This window comes from Anomaloglossus baeobatrachus, chromosome 3 (assembly GCF_048569485.1).
Source record: "Anomaloglossus baeobatrachus isolate aAnoBae1 chromosome 3, aAnoBae1.hap1, whole genome shotgun sequence".
In the NCBI taxonomy this organism is placed as follows: Eukaryota; Metazoa; Chordata; class Amphibia; order Anura; family Aromobatidae; genus Anomaloglossus; species Anomaloglossus baeobatrachus.
The window spans coordinates 224,427,906-224,453,936 of NC_134355.1; the positions used below are offsets into that span (position 1 = coordinate 224,427,906).

The 26,031-nt window shown below is 45.2% G+C and overlaps 1 protein-coding gene across 2 annotated transcripts in view; it reads left to right on the top strand.

Moving 5' to 3' along the window:
* Positions 1-26,031, top strand: part of FMN2 (formin 2) — a 2,161,480-nt gene that overhangs the window by 325,242 nt on the left and 1,810,207 nt on the right. For both annotated transcript variants that reach the window (XM_075339745.1, XM_075339746.1), the window contains exon 5: positions 19,265-20,901. In XM_075339745.1, the coding sequence (XP_075195860.1) occupies positions 19,265-20,901 (1,637 nt within the window). The remainder of the gene's footprint in view (positions 1-19,264; positions 20,902-26,031) is intronic.

Genomic DNA, 26,031 nt, shown 5'->3' on the forward strand with positions numbered 1-26,031 from the left:
AGTTGCAAACTTGACAGATAGATTTGCATCAAGCACAGTCAAAAATACGCCCGCCTTAACTGTCCCCAGGATGACACCGGGGTAGGTAGCAAAGTCCTTGCTGACCCATGACTTGTTCATCTTGGCTCATTTTTAAAAACACAGCAAGGGGACTCCAAGCATTGTCTCCCTTTTTTCCAAAAATTGGGCCCCACAGACACCACTTCAGTGGCATCACTTGTGCCCCAGTTGCAAACTTGACAGGTAGATTTGCATCAAGCACAGTCCAAAATACGGCAGCCTTTACTCTCCCCAGGATGACACAGGGGTAGTAAAGTCCTTGCGGATCCATGACTTGTTCATCTTCATGAACGTTAGTCTGTCCACATTGTCACTGGACAGACGCATGCGCTTATCTGTCAGCACACACCCAGCAGCACTGAAGACACGTTCAGAGACAACGCTGGCAGCTGGACACGACAAGATGCGTAAGTAGTGAGCTCAGGCCATTTTTCAAGATTTGAAGCCCAAAATGAGCAAGTCTCCAGTTGCAAAGTCATGGCATCGATGTTCATTTGGAGATACTCCTGTATCATCCTCTCCAGCCGTTGACTATGTGTCAGACTTCTTGTCTCTTGTGGCCTTGCATTGGATAGTCTAAAAAAATTATGAAACGATTCCATAAAATTGCTGTTACCAGCACCAGATACGGTGCTGCTGGTACGGTTTGACTGATAATGACGAGACACTCCCATGCTTGCCAAGTTACAACTGGGAGACTCACTCCGTGCACCACTTGTGTTTGGTGGAAAAGCCGAGCTAAGATTGAGTAACAGCTTCTGCTGATACTCCTGCATACGTGCATCCCTTTCTATGGCTAGAATTATTTCGCCAAATTTGGACTTGTACCGGGGATCTAATAGTGTGGCAACCCAGTAGTCATCATCACTTCTAATTCAGACAATCCGAAGGTCATGTTGTAGGTAGTGCAGCAAGAAGCTGTTCATGTATCTTGCGCATCCATGCGGACCAAGTGTGTTTGTGGCGGCGAGGTGAGACCGTGCTTTCTTCCTCTGACATCTCCCCCCAACCTCGTTCAACTGAAATTTGACCAAGGTCTCTCTCATCTGCTGAGTCTTCCATGACCATCGAGAGTTCGTCCTCCATTTCTTCCTGGTCTTCTGCACCTTCCTCAACATTTTGGCTGCTACCATGTGCCCTTGTTAATCCCTCTCCCCCATGCCTGCCGCCTTGGTGATGATGAACGTCTGGACCTTGGTGATGTTGTTGTGTCTTGCGCATATGAATCCTCCTGTACTTCCTCCCCTTCCTCTTGTCCCACCCCCTAACTCCAAATAGTGTTTAGCGTGTGCTCCAGCATTTAAATGACTGGAATTGTCATGCTGATAATGGCATTGTCAGCGCTAAACATATTCGTCGCCATGTCGAAACTGTGCAGAAGAGTGCATAGGTCCTTGATCTGAGACCACTCCAGCAGCGTGATCTTCCCCACCTCTGCACCTCATTGTCCCAGGCTATAAGTCATAACGTATTGCACCAGGGCTCGGCGGTGCTGCCACAGTCGCTGACCCATGTGGAGAGTTGAATTCCAGCGTGTTGCTACATCGCATTTCAGGCGGTGAACCGGCAGGCCAAAAAACTTCTGGAGTGATGCAAGTTGGTCAGCTGTGCCGTTTGAACGGCGGAAGTGAGCAGAGAGTGACCGTGCCCTGTGCAGAAGCCCATCTAGGCTGGGATAGTGGGTTAAAAAATGCTGGACAACAAGGTTCAACACGTGAGCCATACAAGGCACGTGTGTCACCTTGCCCAGGCGAAGGGCCGCACCCAGGTTTGTATCATTGTTGCACACGGCCTTCCCAGGCTGCAGGTTGAGTGGAGACAACCATTAACGAAACTCGGACCGCAGAGCTGACCACAACTCCTCAGCTGTGTGACTCTTATTTCGCCGACAATATAACGTAAAGACCGCCTGATGCCGTTGAGCTCTTCTGCCAGCATAGTAAGGAGGTGTGCGGGATTCCTTGTGCGCAGTTACAACGCAGGTGGCTTGACCAGGCAGGCTTGGGGCGGAGGTGGAGGACCCAGACGAGGTTGAGGAGGCAGAAGCAGTGGAGGAACTTCTACATAAAGAGGATTGACGCACATGTCGTGGGGACGGCAAGACTTGATCAGCAGACCCTTCTCCATCTCTCACTATAGTTACCCAGTGCACAGTCAGTGACATGTAATGCCCATGTCCATGCTTACTGGTCCAAGTATCGGTGGTGAAATGCACCCTGTCACTCACAGAGTTTCTCAAGGAAGCGGTGATGTTGTGTGTGACATGCTGGTGTAGCGCAGGCACACCTTTTTTGGAGAAGTAGTGGTGACTAGAGATGAGCGAACCGGTCGCGGTTCGGCTCGAGGTCGGTTCGCCGAACGGAGCTCCCGTTCGAGTTCGGTTCTTCGAACGTTCGATGAACCGAACTCGAACCAATAGGCTATAATGGGAGGCAATCACAAACACATAAAAATGCATTATAAATGTACACATACAGTTAATAAACATTGCCATAACACTTACCGGTCCCCGCAATCCCTCCTGCACTCTGTCTCCTGCCGCTATTCCATCCGATGATTGCTGAATCCTCCCGGTGACCGGCACTGCCAGCAGAGATGCAGGACCTATCGTGACGTCAAAATAGCCATGTGACCAGTCACGTGGCTATTATCTCATTGGCTACAGACTGGTCACATGACTATGACGCGTCATGTAGGACCTGCGAGTGCATCTCTCCGGTACACGGTGCACATTTGTGTATCGCCGTGTACCGGCGACATGCTCTAGCACACGGTCGACTCCCTGTTCCGTTAGGGACCGGCTGCAACAGCCGGTCATTAACGGAGATCACCATTGCCATAGCAACGCAGTTAGCGGTGACGTCACCGCTAACCGCGGCTCCGGGAGCACCGTTGCTATGGCAACGCGTCTGTCAGCGTTACCGCTAGCAGCACTGATCACTCACAGAGTGAAAGCTGCAGGCTGCTTCCCGTGCAGCTTTCACGGAGTGAATGCTCCACGGGAAGCATCGTCTTCCCCCATGCAGCAGTGATGTAGCAGAGCTGCATTTGTTGAACGAGAAAGACAGAAGAGCAGGATCGTGGAGGGCTGACAGGGGGTAATAAAGATGGAGTCTCTAATGTGTCTGTGTATTTATTTCTATTAAAGTATTTTTTCTCTGTGTGGTGTCTTTTTTTTAACCCTTTATTGGAGATTCTTAATGGCCGGGTCAAACGTGCCTGACATTAAGAATCTCTGGCTTAATACTGGCTAGGAAAACAAAGCCAGTATTGACTCATGATTACCCAACAAGCCACCCGGCTCCAGGGCTGTTGGAAGAGTTGGATACAGCGCCAGATGATGGCGCTTCTATGAGAGCGCCATTTTCTGGGACGGCCGCGGACTGAAATTCGCAGCAGAGGCGCCCAGAAACCTCGGGCTAACCTGTGCTGCGGATTCCAATCCCCAGCTGCCTAGTTGTACCTGGCTGGACACAAAAATGGGGCGAAGCCCACGTCATTTGTTTTTTAATTATTTCATGAAATAAGTGAAATAATTAAAAAAAACGGGCTTCCCTATATTTTTGGTTCCCAGCCGGGTACAAATAGGCAACTGGGGGTTGGAGGCAGCCCGTGGCTGACTGCTGTACCTGGCTAGCATACAAAAATATGGCGAAGCCCACGTCATTTTTTTGGTGGGCAAAAAACCTCTGCATACAGTCCTGGATGGAGTATGCTGAGCCTTGTAGTTCTGCAGCTGCTGTCTGCTCTTCTCCATACAGACAGACAGCAGCTGCAGAACTACAAGGCTCAGCATACTCCATCCAGGACTGTATGCAGAAGTTTGTTGCCCCCTGAAAAAATTATGTGGGCTTCGCCATATTTTTGTATGCTAGCCAGGTACAGCAGGCAGGTATGGCTGCCCCCAACCCCCAGTTGCCTATTTGTACCCGGCTGGGAACCAAAAATAAAGGGAAGCCCTTTTTTTATTATTTCATGAATTTCATGAAATAATTAGAAAACAAATGACGTAGGCTTCGCCCCATTTTTGTGTCCAGCCAGGTACAACTAGGCAGCTGGGGATTGGAATCCGCAGCACAGGTTGGCCTGAGCTTTCTGGGCCCCACTGCTGCGAATTGCAGTCTGCAGCTGCCTCAGAAAATGGCATTTTCATAGAAGCGCCATCTTCTGGCGCTGTATCCAACTCTTCCAGCACCTGCCTGCTATACCTGGCTAGCATACAAAAATATGGCGAAGCTCACGTCCTTTTTTTGTAGTTTTTTGGCAAAAAAAATAAAAAATGCTTCCCTGGATTTTCCATTGCCAGTGAAGGTAACACCAAGCAGTGGGGGTTAGCAGCCAGTAGCTGCTTGGATTACCCTTAGCTAGCAATACAAAAAATGCAGCGGGAGCCCATATATATTTTTTTTAATTATTTATTTAAATAACTAAAAACAAAATGGGCTTCCCTGTATTTTGATTGCTGGACATCCCAGTGCTGTAAAAATAAATCTTTAAAAAAATGACGTAGCGCTCCGTGGTATTTTTGATTCTCAGCGCAGATAAAGCAGACAGCTATGGGTTGCCACCCCCATCTGCCTGCCGTTACCTTGGTTGGCAATCAAAATACAGGGAAGCCCATTAATTTTTTCTATTTAAAAAATAGTTAAAAAAAAAATGACGTTGGGTCCCCCCATTTTTGATAGCCACCTAGGGTAAAGCAGACGGCTGTAGCCTGAAAACCACAGCTGGCAGCTTTACCGTGGTTGGGGATCCAATGTGGAGGTCCCCTCAGGCTCTTTTTTATAATTATTTTATAAATATTAATAATTACACAATAAAAGTAGGGTCCCCCCCAAATTGGATCACCAGCCAAGGTAAAGCGGACAGCTGTGGTCTGGTATTCTCAGGGTGGGAAGGTCCATAGTTATTGGGCCTTCACAGCCTAAAAATAGCAGGCCGCAGGCACCCCAGACGTGGCGCATCCACTAGATGCGCCAATCCTGGCGCTTCACCCAAGCTCATCCCGTGCCCTGGTGCAGTGGCAAACGGGGTAATAAATCGAGTTGATACTAGCTGTAAAGTCACCTGAGATCAAGCCCAGCAGTTTGTGATGTCATGGCGTCTATTAGATACCCAACATCATAAACTGTCAGTACTAACGAAAAAAAAAAAATCGACAAAAGAAATTTATTTGAAAAAACAGTCCCCAAAACATTTCCTCTTTCACCAATTTATTGTAAGAAAAAAAATAAAGGGCTCCCACGACAACTCTGGACCGTCTAGAATATGGGGGGGAGACACTCAGGGAACGTATCCCCCATTTTCTAGGAGTGCGGACCCTTCATGTGAGGAGTGTGGGTGCAATGAATCTGCACTCACTCTCCCCGGGTCCACAGCAGCAGAGTCTATGTCGTAATGGTTGCTACCAAAGCTGCAATGCCCTGCTCATGAGGTAAGGGCATGCCTAATTAGGAGAACTACTGTAGAGGAAGCTCTGCTCATTGGTATATAGGTGCTCAGAGGTAATAATAGATAAAATTAGTGAGTAACCTCGGCACTCTAAATCTCCCAGACTAAGTCAGTAAGTCACAACGGATAGTAATTCAAAATCACTCTTTATTGGTCCGTATTAAGAAAAAAAAAATTTCATAAGCATATATGTTTTTGTCCAAAACAAGTTACAAATGATGTTTCGGCCTGAGCCTTCGTCAGATTGGACTTATCTGCATGTAATCATTAAAAATGACAATAATCAGTATCACATAAGAGTGAGAGAACAATAACATAAACTCGAACAATGTAGAGGTACAATTGGGATGCAGCAAAAAAATTGCAACACAGCAAGAAATGAAACACATGATACAAATGTCATAATACAGTACAAGGACAATATAGTAATGACAAATATGGGGTCAGAGTAGGCTTAGACAGCTCTGGTACAAAAGAGATGTCAATCATAAAGTAACATGTGCAGTAGGTGTAGAGCTACACTATGCATGGCAGAGCTAATGGGTAGACCGACCATAGAAAAAGAACGGAGAAAAAGTGGAGAAAAAATAGAGAAAAAGTGGAAAAAAAGTGGAGAAAAAGTGGAGAAAAAGTGGAGAAAAAGTGGAGAAAAAGTGTAGAAAAAATGGAGAAAAAATGGAGAAAAAGTGGAGAAAAAGTGGAGAAAAAGTGGAGAAAAAGTGGAGAAAAAGTGGAGAAAAAAAATGGAGAAAAAGTGGAGAAAAAGTGTAGAAAAAGTGTAGAAAAAGTGTAGAAAAAGTGTAGAAAAAGTGGAGAAGAAGTGGAGAAGAAGTGAAGAAGTGTTTGTTCATGCCAGATGGGAGATAAATAATTTTTTACCGGCGCTGTCATTTACTGTAACGTGATCATCGGTGTACGGTGTATACCTGTGATCACGTGAGCGGGGACCAGAAAAACCGTCCTGAATCATGATCTCCAGGGTCTCAGCTAGCCCTGAAACCCCGGAGATTTTCTGACGCCGGGGGGCGTTATTTACTTATTTCTGCCTGCTGTTTATAAACGGCAGATCAGAATAAGGCTACATTAACGCGACCGATCCATTTTTGCGGTCTGCAAAAAACAGTCCTTTTTTTTCACGGGTGCATCCGTGTGGCATCCGTTTCCGTTCCGTAAACGGTCCGTATGTCATCTGTTTGTCATCCGTGTGCCTTCCGTTTTTTTTGTGTACTGCAAAAAAACTGAAGGAGGGTAAATGCATAAATTTACCCAGGATCCATAGCTTCATCCTACATGAGGCGGTCACATGTTCACTCCAGTGCCATTTTCTACTGCTTTTCACAGCGTAGAGCACTCTGGTGATTTTCTTGTGCTTGTGCACTTCATATCAGTCTTTTCTGTCATTATAATGGCAGAAAGACACATAATTTCCCACTCTCCTGCATTTTGTAATTTTGCACCCTTTGGTGCCTTTCATGTGGCACTAAGGGGTGCTTAGCTTTGTATTTAGCCAAAAAAATGAAAAAAAAAAATGACGTAGGGTTCCCCCTAATTTTGTAGCCAGCTAGGGTTAAGCATAAGGCTGCAGCCTGCAGACCACAGCTGGCAACCTCACCTTGGCTGGTAATCCAAAACTGAGGGCACCCCACGCTGTTAATTTAAATTAAATAATTAAAAAAAAAAACAACACGTAGGGGTCCCCCCAAAATTGGATCACCAGCCAAGGTAAAGCAGACAGCTGGGGTCTGATATTCTCAGACTAGGGAGGTCCATGGTTATTGGACTCTCCCCAGCCTAAAAATAGCAGGCTGCAGCCGCCCCAGAAGTGGCGCATCCATTAGATGCGCCAATCCTGGTGCTTCGCCAAAGCTCATCCCGCGCCCTGGTGCGGTGGCAAACGGGGTAATATATGGGGTTAATACCAGATGTGTAATGTCACCTGGCATCAAGCCCTGGGGTTGGTGAGGTCAGGCGTCTATCAGATACCCGACATCACCAACCCAGTCAGTAATAAAAAAAAATAGACGACAAACACATTTTTATTTGAAAAAACACTCCCCAAAACATTCCCTCTTTAACCAATTTATTAGAAAGAAAAACAAATCCAGGTCTGGTGTAATCCAAGGGGTTGCCATGACGATCCACACTGTCCCAGTCAATGAAGAGCAGAATGTTCCCCATTGGCTGGGAGAGCAGTGCAGTGACCTGAGCTAACATCAATGGGTCAGCCCAGGTCACTGCAGGGGATGACAAGTGCTGCTGTCAGCGAGGTACATTACCTGCGCTGATCTCCTGCACACTGACAGCACCTGTCACTGAGTTCAATGTCCGCCGCCTTCACAGCCAAGTATCGCGAGAGGCCCGTGACATCACCGCTAGTCAGTCTCGGGTCGGAAGCGAGAGAAGGTGATGTGACAAGCAGCGGCCATGGAGGACAGTGACAGTGCTGAGGTCGGGATGGCGGGACTTCATCACCGCAGGTAAGCCGAGGGGGGCCATGTGTGCAGAGTGTGTGTGTGTGTGTGTGTACGTGTGTACATGCCGCGGGCAGGAGGGGGCGGAGCGAGCTGAGCGGGGAAGTGTGGGCTTCCTGCACGTAACTAGGATAAACATCGGGTTACTAACCAAAGCGCTTTGGTTGGATACCCGATGTTAATCTAGGTTACCAGCTTGTGGCAGGCTGCCAGCGATGGCTCCTGCACACTGTAGCTGTAAAAAGCCCTGCTTTTTGCTGCTGGAACCGTTCTCGAACGTATCTAGAACTATCGAGCTTTAGCAAAAAGCTCGAATTCTAGTTCGATCTAGAACAGCCCCCAAAATCACTCGAGCCGTGAACTGGAGAACCTCGAACCGCGAACCGCGCTCAACTCTAGTGGTGACTGGGCATCTGGTACTGGGGGACTGCAACTGACATAAGGTCTCGAAAATCCTCTGTGTCCACCAGGCGGAAAGGCAGCATTTTGGTCGCCAAGAGCTTACAGAGGGTGAAAGTCAACCTCTTAGCTTTGTCATGGCTCGGAGGAAATGGCCTTTTATTTGTCCACATCTGAGGGACCAAGATCTGGCTGCTGTGTGGAGATGGTGTTGAGTAGAGTGTCCCTGGAAAACTGCAGGTCTGTGAGGAAAGTGCAGGCGGAGATATGATGTTGCCTTCATCCAAAGTTGGTGCTCTTGATGTCTGAGAGAGCTCTACACCAGCACTTGTTTCCCCTTCCAAAACAACTGACTACCTGCCAAGCAAACTGCCTGTTGCGGTTAAAGAGGTGGAAGGTGTGCGTGGAAAAACATGTGGGACAGCTGTCCCCACAGTCATTTAAGAGCGCACAGATGCACTTGAAGGGGCAGACAGTGGTTGGCCCGCTCCGCTAGGCCGCATTGTTGTACGGTTTCCACTGGGACTTATGCTTGTTATTCATGTGATGATTCATGGAAGAAGTTGTCAAACTAGTGAGGTTTTGGCCTCTACTTATAGATTGGCGACAAATCTTACATATCACATGATTTGGGAGATCCTTTGCGATGTCAAAAAAGGACCAGGCTAGGCAAGGCTTAGAGCCCATGCGACCTGTAGAGCCACCCTGACTTGTGCTCAGAGGCAGAATTGTGGCTGAGGATGCAGTTGTTGATGTGCTTCCAGTACTCCGACTCTGTCCAGGAAGGCGCAAGGTAACTTCGTCGTCAGTCGCATCCTCCTCCACCGCCTCTGGTGACCTCCTTGAGTGCCTGACTGTGGGTTGACAGTAAGTGGGATCTAGAACTTCATCATCAAGCATTTTGTTTGCACTCCCCTCGCCCTCAGACCGAGCCTCTTCCTGCCCTGACTTAATAGTGAAGATGTCATCCCAATCAGGTATCTGCATCTCATCATCATCAGTATGTTCCTCATTGTCTCCACCAACAGGTGTTACAGTTTGGGAATGAGGGTCTACATTTTGCTCAGAAACTTGGTCATCAGGGCCTGAATCTGACTCACAAATCTTCTGGGCATCACTGCAGACCATTTCCTGGTCTGTACTCACTGTAGCTTGGGAGCAGACCTCTGATTCCCAGGCTAGAGTGTGACTGAACAGCTCTGCAGACTCAGCCATCTCTGTTACACCATACTCTGCAGGGCGGGTGGAGACTTGAGAGCTGGGAGAAAGCAAGTGCGATTGGGGTGACAACTCAGAGGACTGTTGTTTTTTTGGATGTTGAAGTTGAGGTGGAGGAGAGGCCACTTGTTGGAGCACTTGAAATCCATTCAAGCATGTTCTTTTTTTGTGCATCATCTACCTTTGTTACAGTTGTTCGGTTCCATAAAAAAGGTAGCACAGCCTATTGTCCACGGAAAGTAGTAGACATCTTACTTTTGCTGGAAGATGGCCTTTCTTCAGCACATGTTAATGTAGCTTTCCAACCTACCCCACGGAAGCAAACTTTTTTTCCTTTTCCAACACGCCTGCTCCCCTTTCCACCAGCATCTGTCCTTTTGCCACTCATTTTGTTAGCAACAAGATTGGACACTTAAAATGTGGTAGCAAAAATGGAGAGGTGGTGTAGATTGCAGAGGTGGTCTAGCTTTATTGACAGCTGAAAAACCAACACTGACTATCCCAGACAATTTTAGTATGCCCCTAACAGTGGCAGCACAGTTTGCAATTAGAATTGCATAGAAAAAATGGACAGGTGTGTAGCATGCACAGGTGCTGTACCGTGATTGGCAGCAAAAGAACACTAAGATAGTATCCCAGACAATTTTAGTATGCCCCTAACTGTGGCAGCACAGTTTGCAATTAGAATTACAAAGCTAAAAATGGACAGGTGTGTACAATGCAGAGGTGGTCTAGCTTTATTGACAGCTGAAGAACCAACACTGACTATCCCAGTCAATTTTAGTATGCCCCTAACAGTGGCAGCACAGTTTGCAATTAGAATTGCGTAGCAAAAACTGGGCAGTTGGCTAGAATGCACGGGTGCTGTGGGTCAGTGGACAGCAAAGGAACACTAACTTAGTATTCCAGACACTTTTAGGATGCCACAAAAAAGTGTCAGCTCTTTGGGGAAATAAAATAGCGTGGCAAAAATGGGCAGGTGGGTAGAATCCACGGGTGCTGTGAGTCAGTGGGCAGCAAAGGAACACTAACTTAGTATTCCAGACACTTTTAGGATGCCACAAAAAGTGTCAGCTCTTTGGGAAATAAAATAGCGTGGCAAAAATGGGCAGTTGGGTAGAATGCACGGGTTCTGTGGGTCAGTGGACAGCAAAGGAACACTAACTTAGTATTCCAGACACTTTTAGGATGCCACAAAAAGTGTCAGCTCTTTGGGGAAACAAAATAGCGTGGCAAAGATGGGCAGGTGGGTAGAATGCACGGGTGCTGTGAGTCAGTGGACAGCAAAGGAACACTAACTTAGTATTCCAGACACTTTTAGGATGCCACAAAAAGTGTCAGCTCTTTGGGAAATAAAATAGCGTGGCAAAAATTGCCAGGTGGGTAGAATGCACGGGTGCTGTGGGTCAGTGGACAGCAAAGGAACACTAACGTAGTATTCCAGACAATTTTAGGATGCCACAAAAAGTGTCAGCTCTTTGGGGAAATAAAATATCGTGGCAAAAATGGGCAGGTGGGTAGAATGCACGGGTGCTGTGGGTCAATGAACAGCAAAGGAACACTTAGTATTCCAGACACTTTTAGGATGCCACAAAAAGTGTCAGTTCTTTGGGGAAATAAAATAGCGTGGCAAAAATGGGCAGGTGGGTAGAATGCACGGGTGCTGTAGGTAGCAGGACAGCAAAGGAAGCCTCACTTTCTATCCCTGCTAATGAAAAAATGCAGGAAGGAATTGCCTGAGCTGAGGTAGCCAGACGCTGTTTTCTAAAGCCCAGCACAGCGTTTGCACGAACCTGCCTAGCAGCTATGGCTATGAACGCCTGTAAATCAGCCCTGAAAAGGGCTGAAATAACCAGTAGTCCCTAATCCCTAAAGCGCTGTGTATTTTGCACTGTATCTCTATAGCGCACACAGCAGCAGCAGCGGGAGTGGTGACTGTCACCCACACGCAGCAGAGAGATAATGGCGGCGATGGGGAAAATGGCCGTGTCTTATAAGGCAAGGACATGTGACATGCAAAGCCTATGACACAAGCCCTTGCTTGTCTGGCAAAAATCCACTTTGCAGTGTGTGTCTCTGTGATTTGCTGACAGCCTGGCCCACCCAACTGTACGCGCGGTTAGGGGAAAAAAAAATGGCGATCGGCATTCTCTCAGCACTCAGCAGCAGCACTGATCTAAACCCCATCCACCTGCACACTATACGCTGAATTTTGATAATAGCGTGATTCACAGTGATTCACACTATTACAGTGAAAAGCCAGCTAGTAACTAGCTAGGCTTTTTGTTGATCGAACAGTTCTCGAATGCTACTCGAACTGTCGAGCTTTTAGCAAAAGGCTCGAGTTCGTCGAACAACTCGAACACCCCCCAAAATCACTCGAACAGGAAATTGGCGAACCTCGAACATCGCTCAACTCTAGTAGTTTGTACAATGGTGTCTCTTATGAGGGATTCCTGCTGTCCTTATACTTTAGGGGCTTTGACAATGTGACTTGACACCCGCCAACCATTCCAGCAAGTTCTGAAGTCCAGTATGGCCCTCCTTCCCTCCTCAGCCTTGCACTGTGCCTTAAAAGTAGTTCCTGATTGCATGGATGGCATTGGCACACTCTGGAAAAATTACACAATAAACTGTGTGGTCCATTTTTTGCTTATTAATCCTTATAAAAATTTGGGGTTAAAAAACATTTTAGCGAAAAAGTTGTAATTATTTTTTCTTCACTGCCGAATGGTATAAAATTCAATGACAGACCTGTGGTGTCAATATGCTCACTGCACCCCTAGATTGATTCATTGAGGGGTGGAGTTTGTAAAATGGGGTCATTTGTGAGGATCTGCTTTTCTTGCATGTCAGGGGCTCTGCCAATGCAACATGGCACCCGTAAGCCATTCCAACTAAATCTGAACTATAATATGGCACGCCTTCCCGTCTCAGGTTTGCACTGTGCATAAAAACTAGTTTTTGATCACATATGGGGTATTGACGAACTCAGAAGAAATTGTGTAACAAATTATTTTGTCCATTTTCTCCTATGACCCTTTATGAAAATTAAATTTTGAGCCAAAGCAACAATTTGATGGAAGTTTTTTTATTTTCTTTCACAGCCCAAGTGTATACAATTCAGTGAATCACCTAAGGGTAAAATTGCTCTCCATGTCACATGATGAAGTCCTTGAGGCCGGAGTCACACTTGCGAGAGACTCACGCGAGTCTTGCAGTGCTTCACCCGACATGGCCGCCCACTCTCCGGACAGGAGTGTCCCAGCTGCATAGAAATACATACAGCTGACCCGCTCCTGTCAGGAGAGTGTGTGGCCATGCCAGGTGATGTGATACGAGACTAGCGCGAGTCTCTCGAAAGTGTGACTCCGGCCTAAAAGTTGTAGTTTCCATAATGGGTTCACCTGTGTATAGCTTTCTGCTGTTTTGGAATGTCAGAGACTCTTCAATTTTATAATGGTGTCCGCAATCTATTCCAGCTAAAATAGCGCTCCTACCCTTTCAACCACCCATGTGCTATCGGAGTAGTGAGAAAAAAATTGCACTTCAAATTGCATTGTGCATTTCCTTCTGCCACGCTGGTGAAAATGCAAAAATTGGGACTAAGATTTTTTTATTTTTACAGAACTTTGCAGTTCATAGTGCACACCATTAGGGATGGGCAAACCCAAACCCGGGGCTGTTAAAAAAAAAAGAAGCACGTTATTAAAAAAACATTATGAGCATACTTACAGGTCCCGCGACGCGTCCTGCAGACTCTGTCTCCAAGCGCTTCTACTTCCACGTCCGTCCGATCATTGCTGTTCCCCCCCGGTAAGCACCTCTGGCTAAAAGGACCTGCTGTGACCGTGATGTCATACCCATGTGACCAGTCACATGTGAATGTTGTATTACCTCATTGGCTACAGACTGGTCACGTGAGTATGATGTCATTAAAGGTCCTGGTGCGCCGTGATGCGAGTGTCATCGCATCACGGCGCACAATCTCGGCAGCTGGTCTGCTGCATGTATTTCCACAGCTGAAGCGCTGCTGTCAGGAGAGTGGGGTGATGCAATGCGAGACGCAAGTGCAATCATCCCCTCACTGTCAGTCTCTGCTTCATCGGTCTGTGCAGAGCAATGTAGCAGACCTGACATGGCTCTCTGTGCTTCTCACTGTGTAGAGAATGTGTCTGTGCAGTGATGAAGCAGAGTTGACTTTGCGCTTTGCTTCTCAGTGAGTATAGACTGTCTGTGCACATTGATGAAGCAAAGTTGACTTTGCTTCTCACTGTGTATAGACTGTCTGTGCACATTGATAAAACAGAGTTGACATTGCGCTTTGCTTCATATTGTGTATAGACTGTCTGTGCACATTGATGAAGTAGAGTTGACATTGCGCTTTGCTTCTCACTGTGTATAGACTGTGTCTGTGCACAGTGATCAAGCTAAGTGTATTTTGCTGTCCCAGTGGATTACGTTGGACTAAGGATTTTTTTATAATAAAGATGCAGTCTCTAAATGTGTTTTTTGTTTTATTTCTAATAAAAAAATGTCTCTGTATTGTATTTTTTTCCTGTTTTCTAGAAATTCATGGTGGCCATGTCTAATTTGGCGTGACACAATGAATTTCGGGCTTAGTACCATCTGAGAATACAAAGCTGGTACTAAACCCCTTTATTACCCAGCGAGCCACCGCCAGCAGGGCTGCTGTTTGAGCCGGGTAAAGCGCCTGGAAATGGCGCTAAGAAACAATGCGCCATTTCCAGGGGCTGCTGCAAGCTGCTGAGAATCCCAGCCCCCAGCTGCCTGGCTTTACCTGACTGGCAATCAAAACACGGCGGGAGCCCACGCAATTTTTTTCTAATTATTTTTTTAAATAAAAAAAAATAATGGGCTTCCCTGTATTTTGTTGGTCAGCCAAGGTAAATCAGGCAGAAGGGGGTGGCAGCCCGTAACCGTATGCTTTATCTGCACTGAGAATCAAAAATACTGCAGAGCGCTACATCATTTTTTTAATTTAATTTTTTTTTAAGTTTTTTAGCAAAAAAACTAAAAAAAATTACGTGGGCTTCGCCATATTTTTGTATGCTAGCCAGGTACAGCAGTCAGCTACGGGCTGCCCCCAACCCCCAGCTGCCTATTTGTACCCATCTGGGAACCAAAAATATAGGGAAGCCCTTTTTTTTAATTATTTCATGAATTTCATGAAATAATTAAAAAAAACGACATGGGCTTCACCCAATTTTTGTGTCCAGCCAGGTACAACTAGGCAGCTGGGGATTGGAATCCACAGCGCAGGTTGGCCCAAGCTTTCTGGGCCCCCCCCGCTCTGAATTGCAGCCCGCAGCTGCCCCAGAAAATGGCGCTTTCATAGAAGTGCCATCTTCTGGCGATGTATCCAACTCCTCCAGCGGCCCTGGTGACGGGTGGCATGCTGTGTAATAAGGGGTTAATACTAGCTTTGTTTTACCAGCTAGTATTAAGCCAGAGATTCTTAATGTCAGGCAAGTTTGACCCGGCCATTAAAAATCTCCAATAAAGGGTTAAAAAAAAGACACCAGAGAGAGAAAAAATACTCTATTAGAAATAATTAGAAATAATTATGTGCCACCCCGGTGTTAGTCAGGCTGCTCTGATCCAGGATCGTGGCTGGATCAGAGCCTGATCCATAAAAGGGGGTTATTTACAGGGGAGAATTTCATGATGCCACCTTCGGGTTGCGATAATGGGACTACCGCTGCTGCTGGAGGAAGTCCCGGGGCAGATGGTGTGAAGCAGCAAGGTGTCAGTCCCTCCGCAGGTAGGGAAGGCCCCAGACTCTGGGGGTTGGTGGATTTGGGAGAACAGGGTGCAGGGATCAGAGTACTTACTGCGGGTAGTCATGGTGTTGGATGAGGTTTAGAAAGTAGATGCACATGCTGTAGGTAAACTAAATTCTCTGAGTGCCGCTGCTGCTGCGGGGAGCCCGTCCAAGCACCGGGTCCCACCAGTGTCACTTAGTGATCCGGAGCCTGCATCCGTGCACAGTTTTGTATCCCTGTGGGTCCCTATAGTTTGAAGCTGTAAGGTCCAGTTCTTCAGTTTTTCAAAGAAGTCTTTCTCCTAAGGGCTGGCACTTGTGACTTCAGTGGGTTGCTTTGTGTGGAAAACCCTGCATTATGCTGATGCCCTCAGTCTCTGAGCTCTGGGAAGGTCCCTGAAGGCCCCCTTCCTCTGCAGGCTAATTGCCAGGACATTGAATCGTCTCCTGACCTTAGGTCCTGTACCCTGTCGTGCTCGGTACCGGTCAGCTCTGTTGGTCCCTCTCTGGTGCCTGCAGTCCCTCCTAGACTGCACCTGTCGCACCCCAGACCGACGTCCCTGAACCCGGTCACTGACTCCTCTGGTCCCGAACCACTGTCTGCGACCCAGCTTCGGTCTTTCTAGCTCCCCGGGAGCTAACACTCCAGCTCCTCTCACTTTGAGGGCTCTCCCTAGACTGACTTTGTCTCTCCTACCAGTCTGCCCAGGTGAGTGGCCCTCTTCTAGCTAGACCAACCCACTGGTGTGTGTGACAGGTCATGATGTGAGGTGTTGGTTGGGGTTTGTGGTGCTGGTGGAGGTGACACCGGTTTCTGGGAACTTGGAACCAGGGGGTGTATGTTTCCACTGTTGGGGCACTGCAAACGTGACATGGTGTCCTCTATCGATTCCAGCTGAATTTGCATTCTAAAATTCAAATGGTGCTCCTTCCCTTCCAAGCCCTGCTGTGCGCCCAAACAGTAGTTTTCCGCCACATATAGAGTATCAGTTCAAGAGATATTTTATAACAAATGTTAGGCTATGTGCGCACCTTGCCATTTTTTGAGACTACAAAGATGCAGCATTTTTGGCCGCTAAAAACGCACTCGCGGCAAAAACGCAGCAGTAAAAACGCATGTGTTTTTACCGCGCTTTGGCGCATTTTTGGCTGCGTTTTGCTGCCTTTTTGGATCACTGCATTTTGCTGCATTTTTCCAATGCATTGCATGGGTGAAAAAACGCAAGAAAATGCAGAAAAGAATTGACATGTCCATTTTTTTTTTAGCTCAAAAACGCAGCCAAACAAAACTGCACTGTGCAGACAACATAAATGAAATTTCATAGGCTTTGCTGGGGAAGGAAGTGCATGCAGTTTTGAAACAAAAAATTCACCCAAAAAACGCACAAAAACGCACTGTGTGCACATAGCCTTATGGTGCATGTTACCCTGTCACTTTTGTGAAAATGCAAAATTTGGGGTTAAAATAACATTTTTGTGAGAAAAAGTAACATTTTCATTTTTTTCCTTCCATATTGCTTAAGTTCTTGTGAAGCACCTGAAGAGTTAAAATACTTCTTGAATGTGGTTTTGAGCTCTTTGAGGGGTGCAGGTTTTAGAATGGTGTCATTTTTGGATATTTTCTGTCACATAGGCCCCTGAAAGTCATTTCAAATGTTATGTGGTTGTAATGCTCATACTGGCATCCCAGCACTGTGCTGCCCCTCTTTCTCAGTGGGAACATTGGTTCCCTCACCTGCCTGGACATCCTGCGGTGGCTGCCCCTTCCTCAGTCCATGCTGCTTCTCCCCAAAGTCTGTATATACCTCACAGGCTTCCTGGTTCTTCCTGAAGGGTGTGTGCATGGCCACGCCCCCTTTCTCAAAGGGCCAGTGTATTTTAACAAAGGTCAGCTGGGAGGTTGCAGGTACTTAAAGCACCTTTCCCTATGGGATATATCTGGGCAACGAGTCTGATACGTTGCTAGTTCTCAGGTCCTGCTACTGCTGTACTGTGCTATATGCGGCTGCTGATTTATGTTGGTGTTTTAGTGTTCTTCAGATTCATTGCTGCTGTTATCCCAAGTTTGCCGCTGCTGCTTCAAGTGGCCACACTGGCCGACAAGCACGAGATCGCTGCCACAAAGTATCCTTACCAGCTGCTGTTGCATCCATTCATCCATCCATGCCGGCCAAAGCCTCCACACCTGCTGCCGCTGTTACCCATCACCAGAGACTGTTGCTTCTGCACCCCTGGGGCCAGCCGATGCACCACCAGTCTTCCCATGTGGCACCCATTCTCACACCTGCAGCATAGCACTCTACCATTAGTGGCTCTGGTGAATAGCAGGCGTGGTTCCGCAGTCAAGCCCCTCTGGGTTTTCTGTGTGCTGTTGCCCAGTGGGTCTACTAAATCCCCTGCTTGCTCTTAACAGTGGTGAAAAAAATGGTTTAGTAAATTTTGTTGTAAAAATGGTTGCTGATAAAATTTTAACCCTTCTAACTTCAATTAAAAAAAATGCTGCTGAAATAAACGTGATAAATATTATTTTGTGTGACATAAGTCTCTGTTTATAAAGTTAAAAGTTGAAAAAATTGCAACATGTTCAAAATTATCAACAAATCTCTCATATTTTTAAAAATAAATGTAAAAAATCTTGCCATAACCTTACAACTAACATGAAATAGGATATGTCACAAAAAGTCTAAGAATCATTGGGATCCTTTGAAGCATTCCAGAGTTATAACTTTATAAAGTGACGCTTGTAAGAATTGTAAAATTTGGCCTGGTCAGGAAGCTGAAAGCAGGCTGGGTTGAACGGGGTTAATCGACCCTGGCAAATTTGTATTTTATTTTAATATTTTTTTAGATATTTTAATTTTTATATTACTACATTTTTGTGAAAACATCAGAACAGTTTAACATTTTGCTAATAAATCAAAGCTATGTCAAATTAAAAAGTTCTAGTTTTCCGAACAGAAAAATAAGAATAAAATTAAAATAGCTGTTTTCTTAGGACACAACATAATAGCTTCCTGATGGGGTTAATCTTCTGCAAAGAGTTCACAGTCTTCATAAATAGAATGGTGCTCACAGAGCTATGGCTGCTATCCCAACACTACTAGACATTATGATCAAAATTGTGAAAAATACAGTATTTGTAACAGTCTGCTCCTGCACCGTAAGGGTTGTTATGATGATCTCACTGATTCCACTACAATTATTTATTTAAATAATTTAAAAAAACCGCATGGCGTATCTCATGTTTTGATACACAGCCAAGAATACAAACACAGCTGGGGGCTGTAGCTTGCAGCTGTCTGCTTTATCTGCTCTGGGTATCAAAGGACGGGGGACCCTACGTCATTTTTTCCAATAATTTATTTTTACATTCCACTTCCTGACCCTGAGAGCTAGTGTGAGGGCAACCAATTACAGACACCAGCACAGAGGGTGGGCAGGCGAAGCAGGACTGCAACAAATCACTGACAGTGTTACAGAGGGTGGAGGGGGAAGCAGTGAATATTCATAAGGGTTAATGAACGGACCAGGAACCAGCATGACAGCCGTGTGGGAGACATGTTAAGTATAATTCCCCTGCTTTGCAGCTCTCTAGCCCTTACTAACACCATTTTATAGTAGTGAAGTTCGGGTTACCATAGACTTATGAAGTTTGGGGTCCAGGCTCAAGTTTGGGGTCAAGAGTTTGTCCATCTCTAGTCATATATGCTCCTCCGAATGTATCTAGGGGAATAAATTAAAGATGCGCTTGTATAGTTTTCTTTGTTGTGTTATTGAATCAAATGTTTATTTGCCATTTTAGGCTTATTTACCAATGAATTGTATTTATTTCTTTTACTAAATCTTCTTTTTTTATAATTAATCCAATGTTTTTAAACAGGATAAGGCCATGAAGGAAGATCATATAAATATAATACAACAACTAGAACAAACAATACAGGATTTGAAGGCTAAACTTGCAGAGCATGAAAGACAATACACACAATCAGATGTTTCTGCAGCTAAAACAATACAAGACAAAGTTATTTTTTCTTCGCAACTATGCATGACAAATGACTGTGCTGAACACGTGTCACTAAACACTACTCTACAAGGAAAATCTGTACAGACATCGCCAGTTGCAGACATTGTACCACAAGAAGTGCCTTTGTTCCATGCTGAAACGTTTCAGAATTCCTCTGGAAAGCAGCTTTTCTCAAATTATGATTGTTCTGTAGATCTGCAGCAGAAGTCAAACTTTGAACAATTAGATTTAATTAATGATGCTTCAGAATATTTAAATCCACCACTAGGCAAAGAAATCACTTCTAGACAAGTTGAATGTTTGAGCTTGTCTAGTCCTTTAAATTGTGGAGAATATCTTAAAAATGATGATTATTTTGCAGAAGATAAGGTTTCATCTTCCTCTCATTCCAGTACTAAGAAAGCACTTTTAAATCATTCTTCACCTACTATTGTACATGATGCTAATATGGAGAGTCCATTCCCGCTGTCTTCGCTATTGCACTCAGATCAAATGTGCATTCAGGATCATTTCCCAGAACACCCATCTCGTGCCACAGTTATTACATCATTGCAGTCTCCAAGCTGTACAAGCATAATGGTTCAAACTTGCCATAATGAAAAACAAACTTCAAACTCCACAACACAAACTGTTTCACCTGAGTTATCAACCATAATTTCTGATTTTAAAAAAATTCCTCCTACTCCTCCATTACCATCTACCATTTTAGTCCATAATTCTTCTCAACTACAATTAAGTTCATCAGTATCTCTGCCAGTACTGTCACTTCATCCAACAATTCCCCTTCCTCCACTATTGCCGTGCTCTAAAGCAAATTCTCATTTTCCACCTCCTGTAACAACCCATGTAGCGAATACTATACCATTTAATTCTTCATCACCAAGTATTCCACACTCAAGCCGAATTGAAATGTCTCCTTTACATTCCCCTTTCACACCAGACGCCAGTACTGAAATACCTTGCCCTCCTCCACCACCCCCAAGCAACATCTTGTCAACCATTGGTGCATTTCCTCCCCCACCACCTCCACTACCATCATTGCCATGTTTTTCGTCTTTTCCAATGCCACCTCCACTACCTAACATCAGTGGAATTCCTCCTCCACCACCTTTACCTGGTACTACAGTCATTCCACCTCCGCCACCCCAAGCACCACCTTTACCAGGTACCATTCATATTCCCCCACCTCCTCCACTACCAGGTACTGCAGCCATTCAGTCTGCTTCATTGCTGTCATCAATGTCACATAATATTTCTATTCCACCCCCTCCACCACCACCACCTATTTTACCACCACCAGCTCCTTCCATTAATTCTGCTTCATTAAACGTACCTGGTTTTGGTTATTCACAAACACATCTACCACCTCCCCTGCCAGCAGGATTATTTTCACTAAAATTAAGCCAAGACAAAGAGAACAGAAAAGCTGCAATTGAACCTACAAGGCCTATGAAACCTCTTTATTGGACAAGAATTGAATTACATGGGAAGAGGTAATACTTGGAATAAATGCATGTTTATTTATGATTATAATGTAAGCAGTTTCTATTTAAAGATACAATTAAATCTGCTGTTAAAGTGTAATCATCATTTTAATTTTTATTTCATAAATCAATAGTATGCATGCAAATAAGCAACTTTGTAATGTATTTTATCAGACAAATTTGCTTCTTTCCCTGCCAGAATTGATCAGTCATTATCAAAATTCTCAATTCAGAGGTAAAATCTGTATTCAGTGAAGACTTTCCCATTACTGAGAGGAGATGGCAGTTGTTATCGATGAGAAACGAGGGGGACAGAGCTCTGCCTCTAGCTCCTACCTCCTCCGTCATCATAAAATCTTATCAGTAGCAGCTCTCATCTCTCAGTATATATATATTACAAAGTTGCTAATTTTCATGTGTTCTATTGATTTATGAAATAAACTTTAAAACAATGGTTACGATTTAAGATAGTTTAGCAAAGTTGTCATTAATGACACAGTCGTTAGTGTCAACTCTAGACTGATGTTTATTCACTAATCTTTTTTTGCTACAATACAATTTCGTACCACATTTAGTTTGGGGAAGTGATTTACCTTTCTAGTTTATTTTACCACTGTCTCTCTTTTTCATCCTCTCACATGAGAGCATATAAAGTGTCTTTTCAACTCGAGTGTGTATGCTATATCATAGAATCAGAGAAAATCTGAATCTTCTTCCATTTAGTTATATCCCATTGATTCTTGTACTTCCTTGTGCTAATGAGAATAGGGTGGTTCCCTCTGCTCTGTGACTTGCTTTCAGATATTTGTTGACCGCTATTCAGTCACCTCTCAGCCTTCTCTTTTTCAAACTAAACATTCCTAGTTCTTTTAGCTGTTCTTCATAGGACATGGTTTGCAGTCCTACCGTCTTGGTTGCTCTTCTCTGGACTTGCTCCAAAATATCAATGTCTTTTTTGAATTGGGGCGCCCAGAACTGTACACAGTATTCCAGGTGGGGTCTGACCAGGGCAGAATATAGGGGAATAGTGACCTCTCTTGATCTAGATTCAATGCTTGTCTTGATACATCCCAGAATTTTGTTGGCCTTATTAGCTGCAGCACCCCATACTGTTGGTTCATGTTGAATCTGGGATCCACTATTATGCCCAAGTCATTTATCTCTGTGCTATCACTTAGTTCTATTCTTTCCATACTGTATAAGCTTATATAAGCTTTTTACATTTCTTTTACCCAGATGTAAAACTTTGCATTTGCCTGTTAAACACCATTGTTCGAGTGTGTCTAGATCATTTGGAATATCAAGCTAAACAGGAATAAAAGACAGAGAAAAACTAATTTTGATCATATTTGAAAGATTTTTTAATGAGGCATGTAAGAAGTAGAAGCTAACAGTAAAAGAAGGTGAACATGGGTGAGCCTTAAAAGCAAAATAATAAACACTTTTCTGTTGCACAGTGGCATCTGATGGCTTAAAGTGAAAAATAATAAAAAATACAATCCTTAAATTATCTCTATCACTAACTTAAAATTGAAAATCCTTATAGGTTTCATACATAAATATGTAATTGTGAATGAATAGTGAAGAAACCGCATACAAACATTTTATATACAAGCAGTTAATAAACTGAGAACATAAATAAATACTATGCAAATAATCCTAAAAGGGCACTGGTCCACTAGATATAGACCCCTAACTAACAGGCCATCAAAACTTAGCCTTTATTCTGATTCACCTAAATCAATATTTACACACAACTTAAGTTGTGTGCATGTGTTTTTATTGAGAACAGGAAAAATTCTGTACAGCGGCAATAGAATACAAATTTTATTAAGGCTGTGTGCGCATATTGCGTTCAATTTCGCGGCATGTAAGTCACTGCATGTGCGTCTCAAAACGCAGCCGAAAAAGCTGCGTTCTGAGACGCATTTGGCAGAACGCAACGTGCTCACATTCCTGGAGAATTCATGCGTTCTGGATGCTTGCTCTGCCATAGAGAGAGTGGGAAAAGCATCCAGAACGTCCATTTTTGACAGTGCGGTCCCACTCGGCTCTGCAGCAGAGCCGAGTGGGACCGCACTGTCAAAAAGAGCATGGCTGGCTGCGAGACAGAGCCGCGCGATCAGAATGAACTCGGATGAACTTCACCCGACTTCATTGTGATCGCGCGGCTGTGTGCGTGTGCCGCAGCTTGATTTGCGGTCACACGTGAAGGACTCACCTGTGATCGCAAATCCCCTGAGTGACTGCAGTGAGCCGCGTGATCAGCTGTGCTTTCACTCAGGTTACTCGTGGCCACAGCAGCAGTCTTCCACCTGAGAGTGGTGGCCGTGAGTAACCGCAGTGACAGCACAGCTGATCGGGCAACTCACTTCAGTTGCTGCATGGAGCTGACAGGAGCGGCGGTGTTCTACTGCCGCTCCTGTCAGTTTCCGATGTAGCAGAGCTGAAAGCGTCGTGGGACCTTGCGTGGATTACGTCGGACCTGGAGGTGTTTTTGAGGGGTTAATAAAGTGGTGAAAGAGGTTGTTTTTTTGTCTTTCATTACAAATAAAGGATTTTTTGGATGTGTGTGTTTATTTTCTTTAACTTACAGGTTAATCATGGAAGGTATCTCGGAGAGACGCCTGCCATGATTAACCTAGGACTTAGTGGCAGCTATGGGCTGCTGCCATTAACTCCTTATTACCCCATTTGCCACCGCACCAGGGCAATTCAGGATGAGTCGGGTAAAGTCCCGGGACTGTTGCATCTAATGGATGCAGCAATTCCGGGCGGCTGCTTGCTGATATTGTTCAGATGGGGGGCTCCCCATAACGTGGAGCTCCCCATCCTGAGAATACCAGCCTTCAGCCGTGTGGCTTTACCCTGGCTGGTATCCAAATTGGGGGGACCGCACCTCATTTTTTTTTTGATTCTTTCTTTATTTTTTTTACTGCTCGATATAGATACGCCCTCCGGCGGCTGTGATTGGTTGAAGTGAGACAGCTGTCACTCAGCGTGGGGGCGTGTATGACTGCAACCAATCATAGATGCTGGTGGGCGGGGGAAGCCGGGAATACAAGATTGATTAATTAGCGGCCTGCATTTTGAAAAGAGGAGAAACCGCCACAGTATGAATGCCATGCAGCGCCGCGCAGGTGATCGTGGATCGGTGAGTATGAGAGAGGGGATGGGAGGGAGAGACCGACATGGACAGAGAGAGAGATAGAGACAGAGAGACCGACTGACAGACCGACCGACAGAGCAAGAGAGACCGAAAGACCTGCGTTTATTATGTCAAAAACACATGCAGATTGCTAGTAAAAAGCAAGTGAACCGCATTCTTTCTTGAAAAATATGCATTTAGACTTTTCTCATTGACTTCAATGTTATTAAAACGCTGCCAAAATGGTAAAAACAATTGACATGTTGCTTCTTCAAACACAGGAATTTTGACAAATTTTCCGTAACTAAAACGCACAAGAAAGCCCTATTTTCCATAGACTTTGCCTGGAAATCAAAACGCATGTAATTTTGCATTAAAACGCTGCAGCTCAAAACGCTGTGGAAACGCATGAAAAAAAGCAACGTGCGCACACAGCCTTACACTTACTGTAGTAGCAGAAAACCCAAAATTTAAGAAAATCTGACATAGAGGAACTTTAAAGGATGACCAGCAGGTGGCAACCTCGCTCCACAAATCAGCAAAAAACCACAGCAAACGTATGTTGGAAATAAGGCTACTTTCCCACTACGTTTTTTAACAAGCGTCCTGAATGTTTTTTAACGCAAAAACAGATCCACTGCAAATGCGTTTTCATTTCAATACATTTGCAATGGACTCGCGTCAACATGCGTTCACATGCGTTTGCGTGCGGTTTAGTAAGGATCCAGTGACTTGCAGTTTTTTAACTTTTTTCAAAAACGCTACTTGTAGCGTTTTTGAGCTGCGTCCAAATACTGCAAGTGGCTGGATCCTGACTAAACAGCACGCCAACGCATGTGAACGGTGATATGCTGATAAACAGGATCCTATTTGGCCAGAAACCAGCCTGGCATGATCACAGTCTGTCTCTCTCCTCCTCTCTCTTCTCTCTCTCTCTCTCGCCCTTCTCTCCTTCTCTCATCTTTTCTCTCTCCTCTCCTCTCTCCCCTCTCATCTCTCTCCTCTCTTCTCTTTCTCCTCTCGTCTCCTCTCCCCTCTCTCTTCTCTCTCTCTTCTCTATCTCCTCTCTTCTCTCTCCTCTCTCTCCTCTCTCTCTCCTCTCTTCTCCTCTCTGCTCTCTCTCCTCTCTTCTCCTTTCTTCTCCACTCTACTCTCTGCTCTCTCCTATCTTCTTTCCTCTCTTCTCCTCTCTTCTCTCTCCTCTCTTCTGCTCTCTTCTCTCTCCTCTCTTCTCCTCTCTCTTCTCTGCTATCTTCTCTCTCATCTCCTCTCCTCTGTCCTCTTCTCTCTCCTCTCCTCTTCTCTCTCCCATCTTCTCCTCTCTTCTCTCTCCTCTCCTCTCTCCTCTCTTCTCCTCTCTGCTCTCTTCTCCTCTCTGCTCTCTGCTCTCTTCCTTCTCCTCTCCTCTCTTCTCCTCTCTCCTCTTCTCTCTCCTCTCCTCTTCTCTCTCCCCTCTTCTCCTCTCTCCTCTCTTATCCTCTCTCCTCTCTTCTCTCTTCTCTCTCCTCTCTTCTCCTCTCTCCTCTATTCTCCTCTCTTCTCTTTTCTCTCTGCTCTCGTCTCCTGTCTCCTCTCTTCTCCTGTCTCCTCTCTGCTTTCTTCTCTCTCCTCTCTATTCCTCTCCTCTCTATTCCTCTCCTCTCTTCTCTCTCCTCTTTTCTCCTCTCTGCTCTCTTTTCTCTCCTCTCTTCTCCTTTCTTCTCTCTCCTCTTTTCTCTCTCTTCTCTCTCCTCTCTTCTCCTCTCTCCACTCTTCTCTCTCCTCTCTTTTCCTCTCTTCTCTCTCCTCTCTCTCTTTTTCTCCTCTTTCCTCCTCTCTTTTCCTCTCCTCTCTGCTGTGTCCTCTTCTCTCTCCTTCTCTCTCCTCTCTTCTTCTCTCTCCTCTCTCCTCTCCTCTCTTCTCTCCTCTCCTCTCTTCTCTCTCCTCTCTTCTCTCTCCTCTCTTCTCTCTCTTCTCTCACCTCTCTTCTCCTCTCTCCTCTTCTCTCTCCT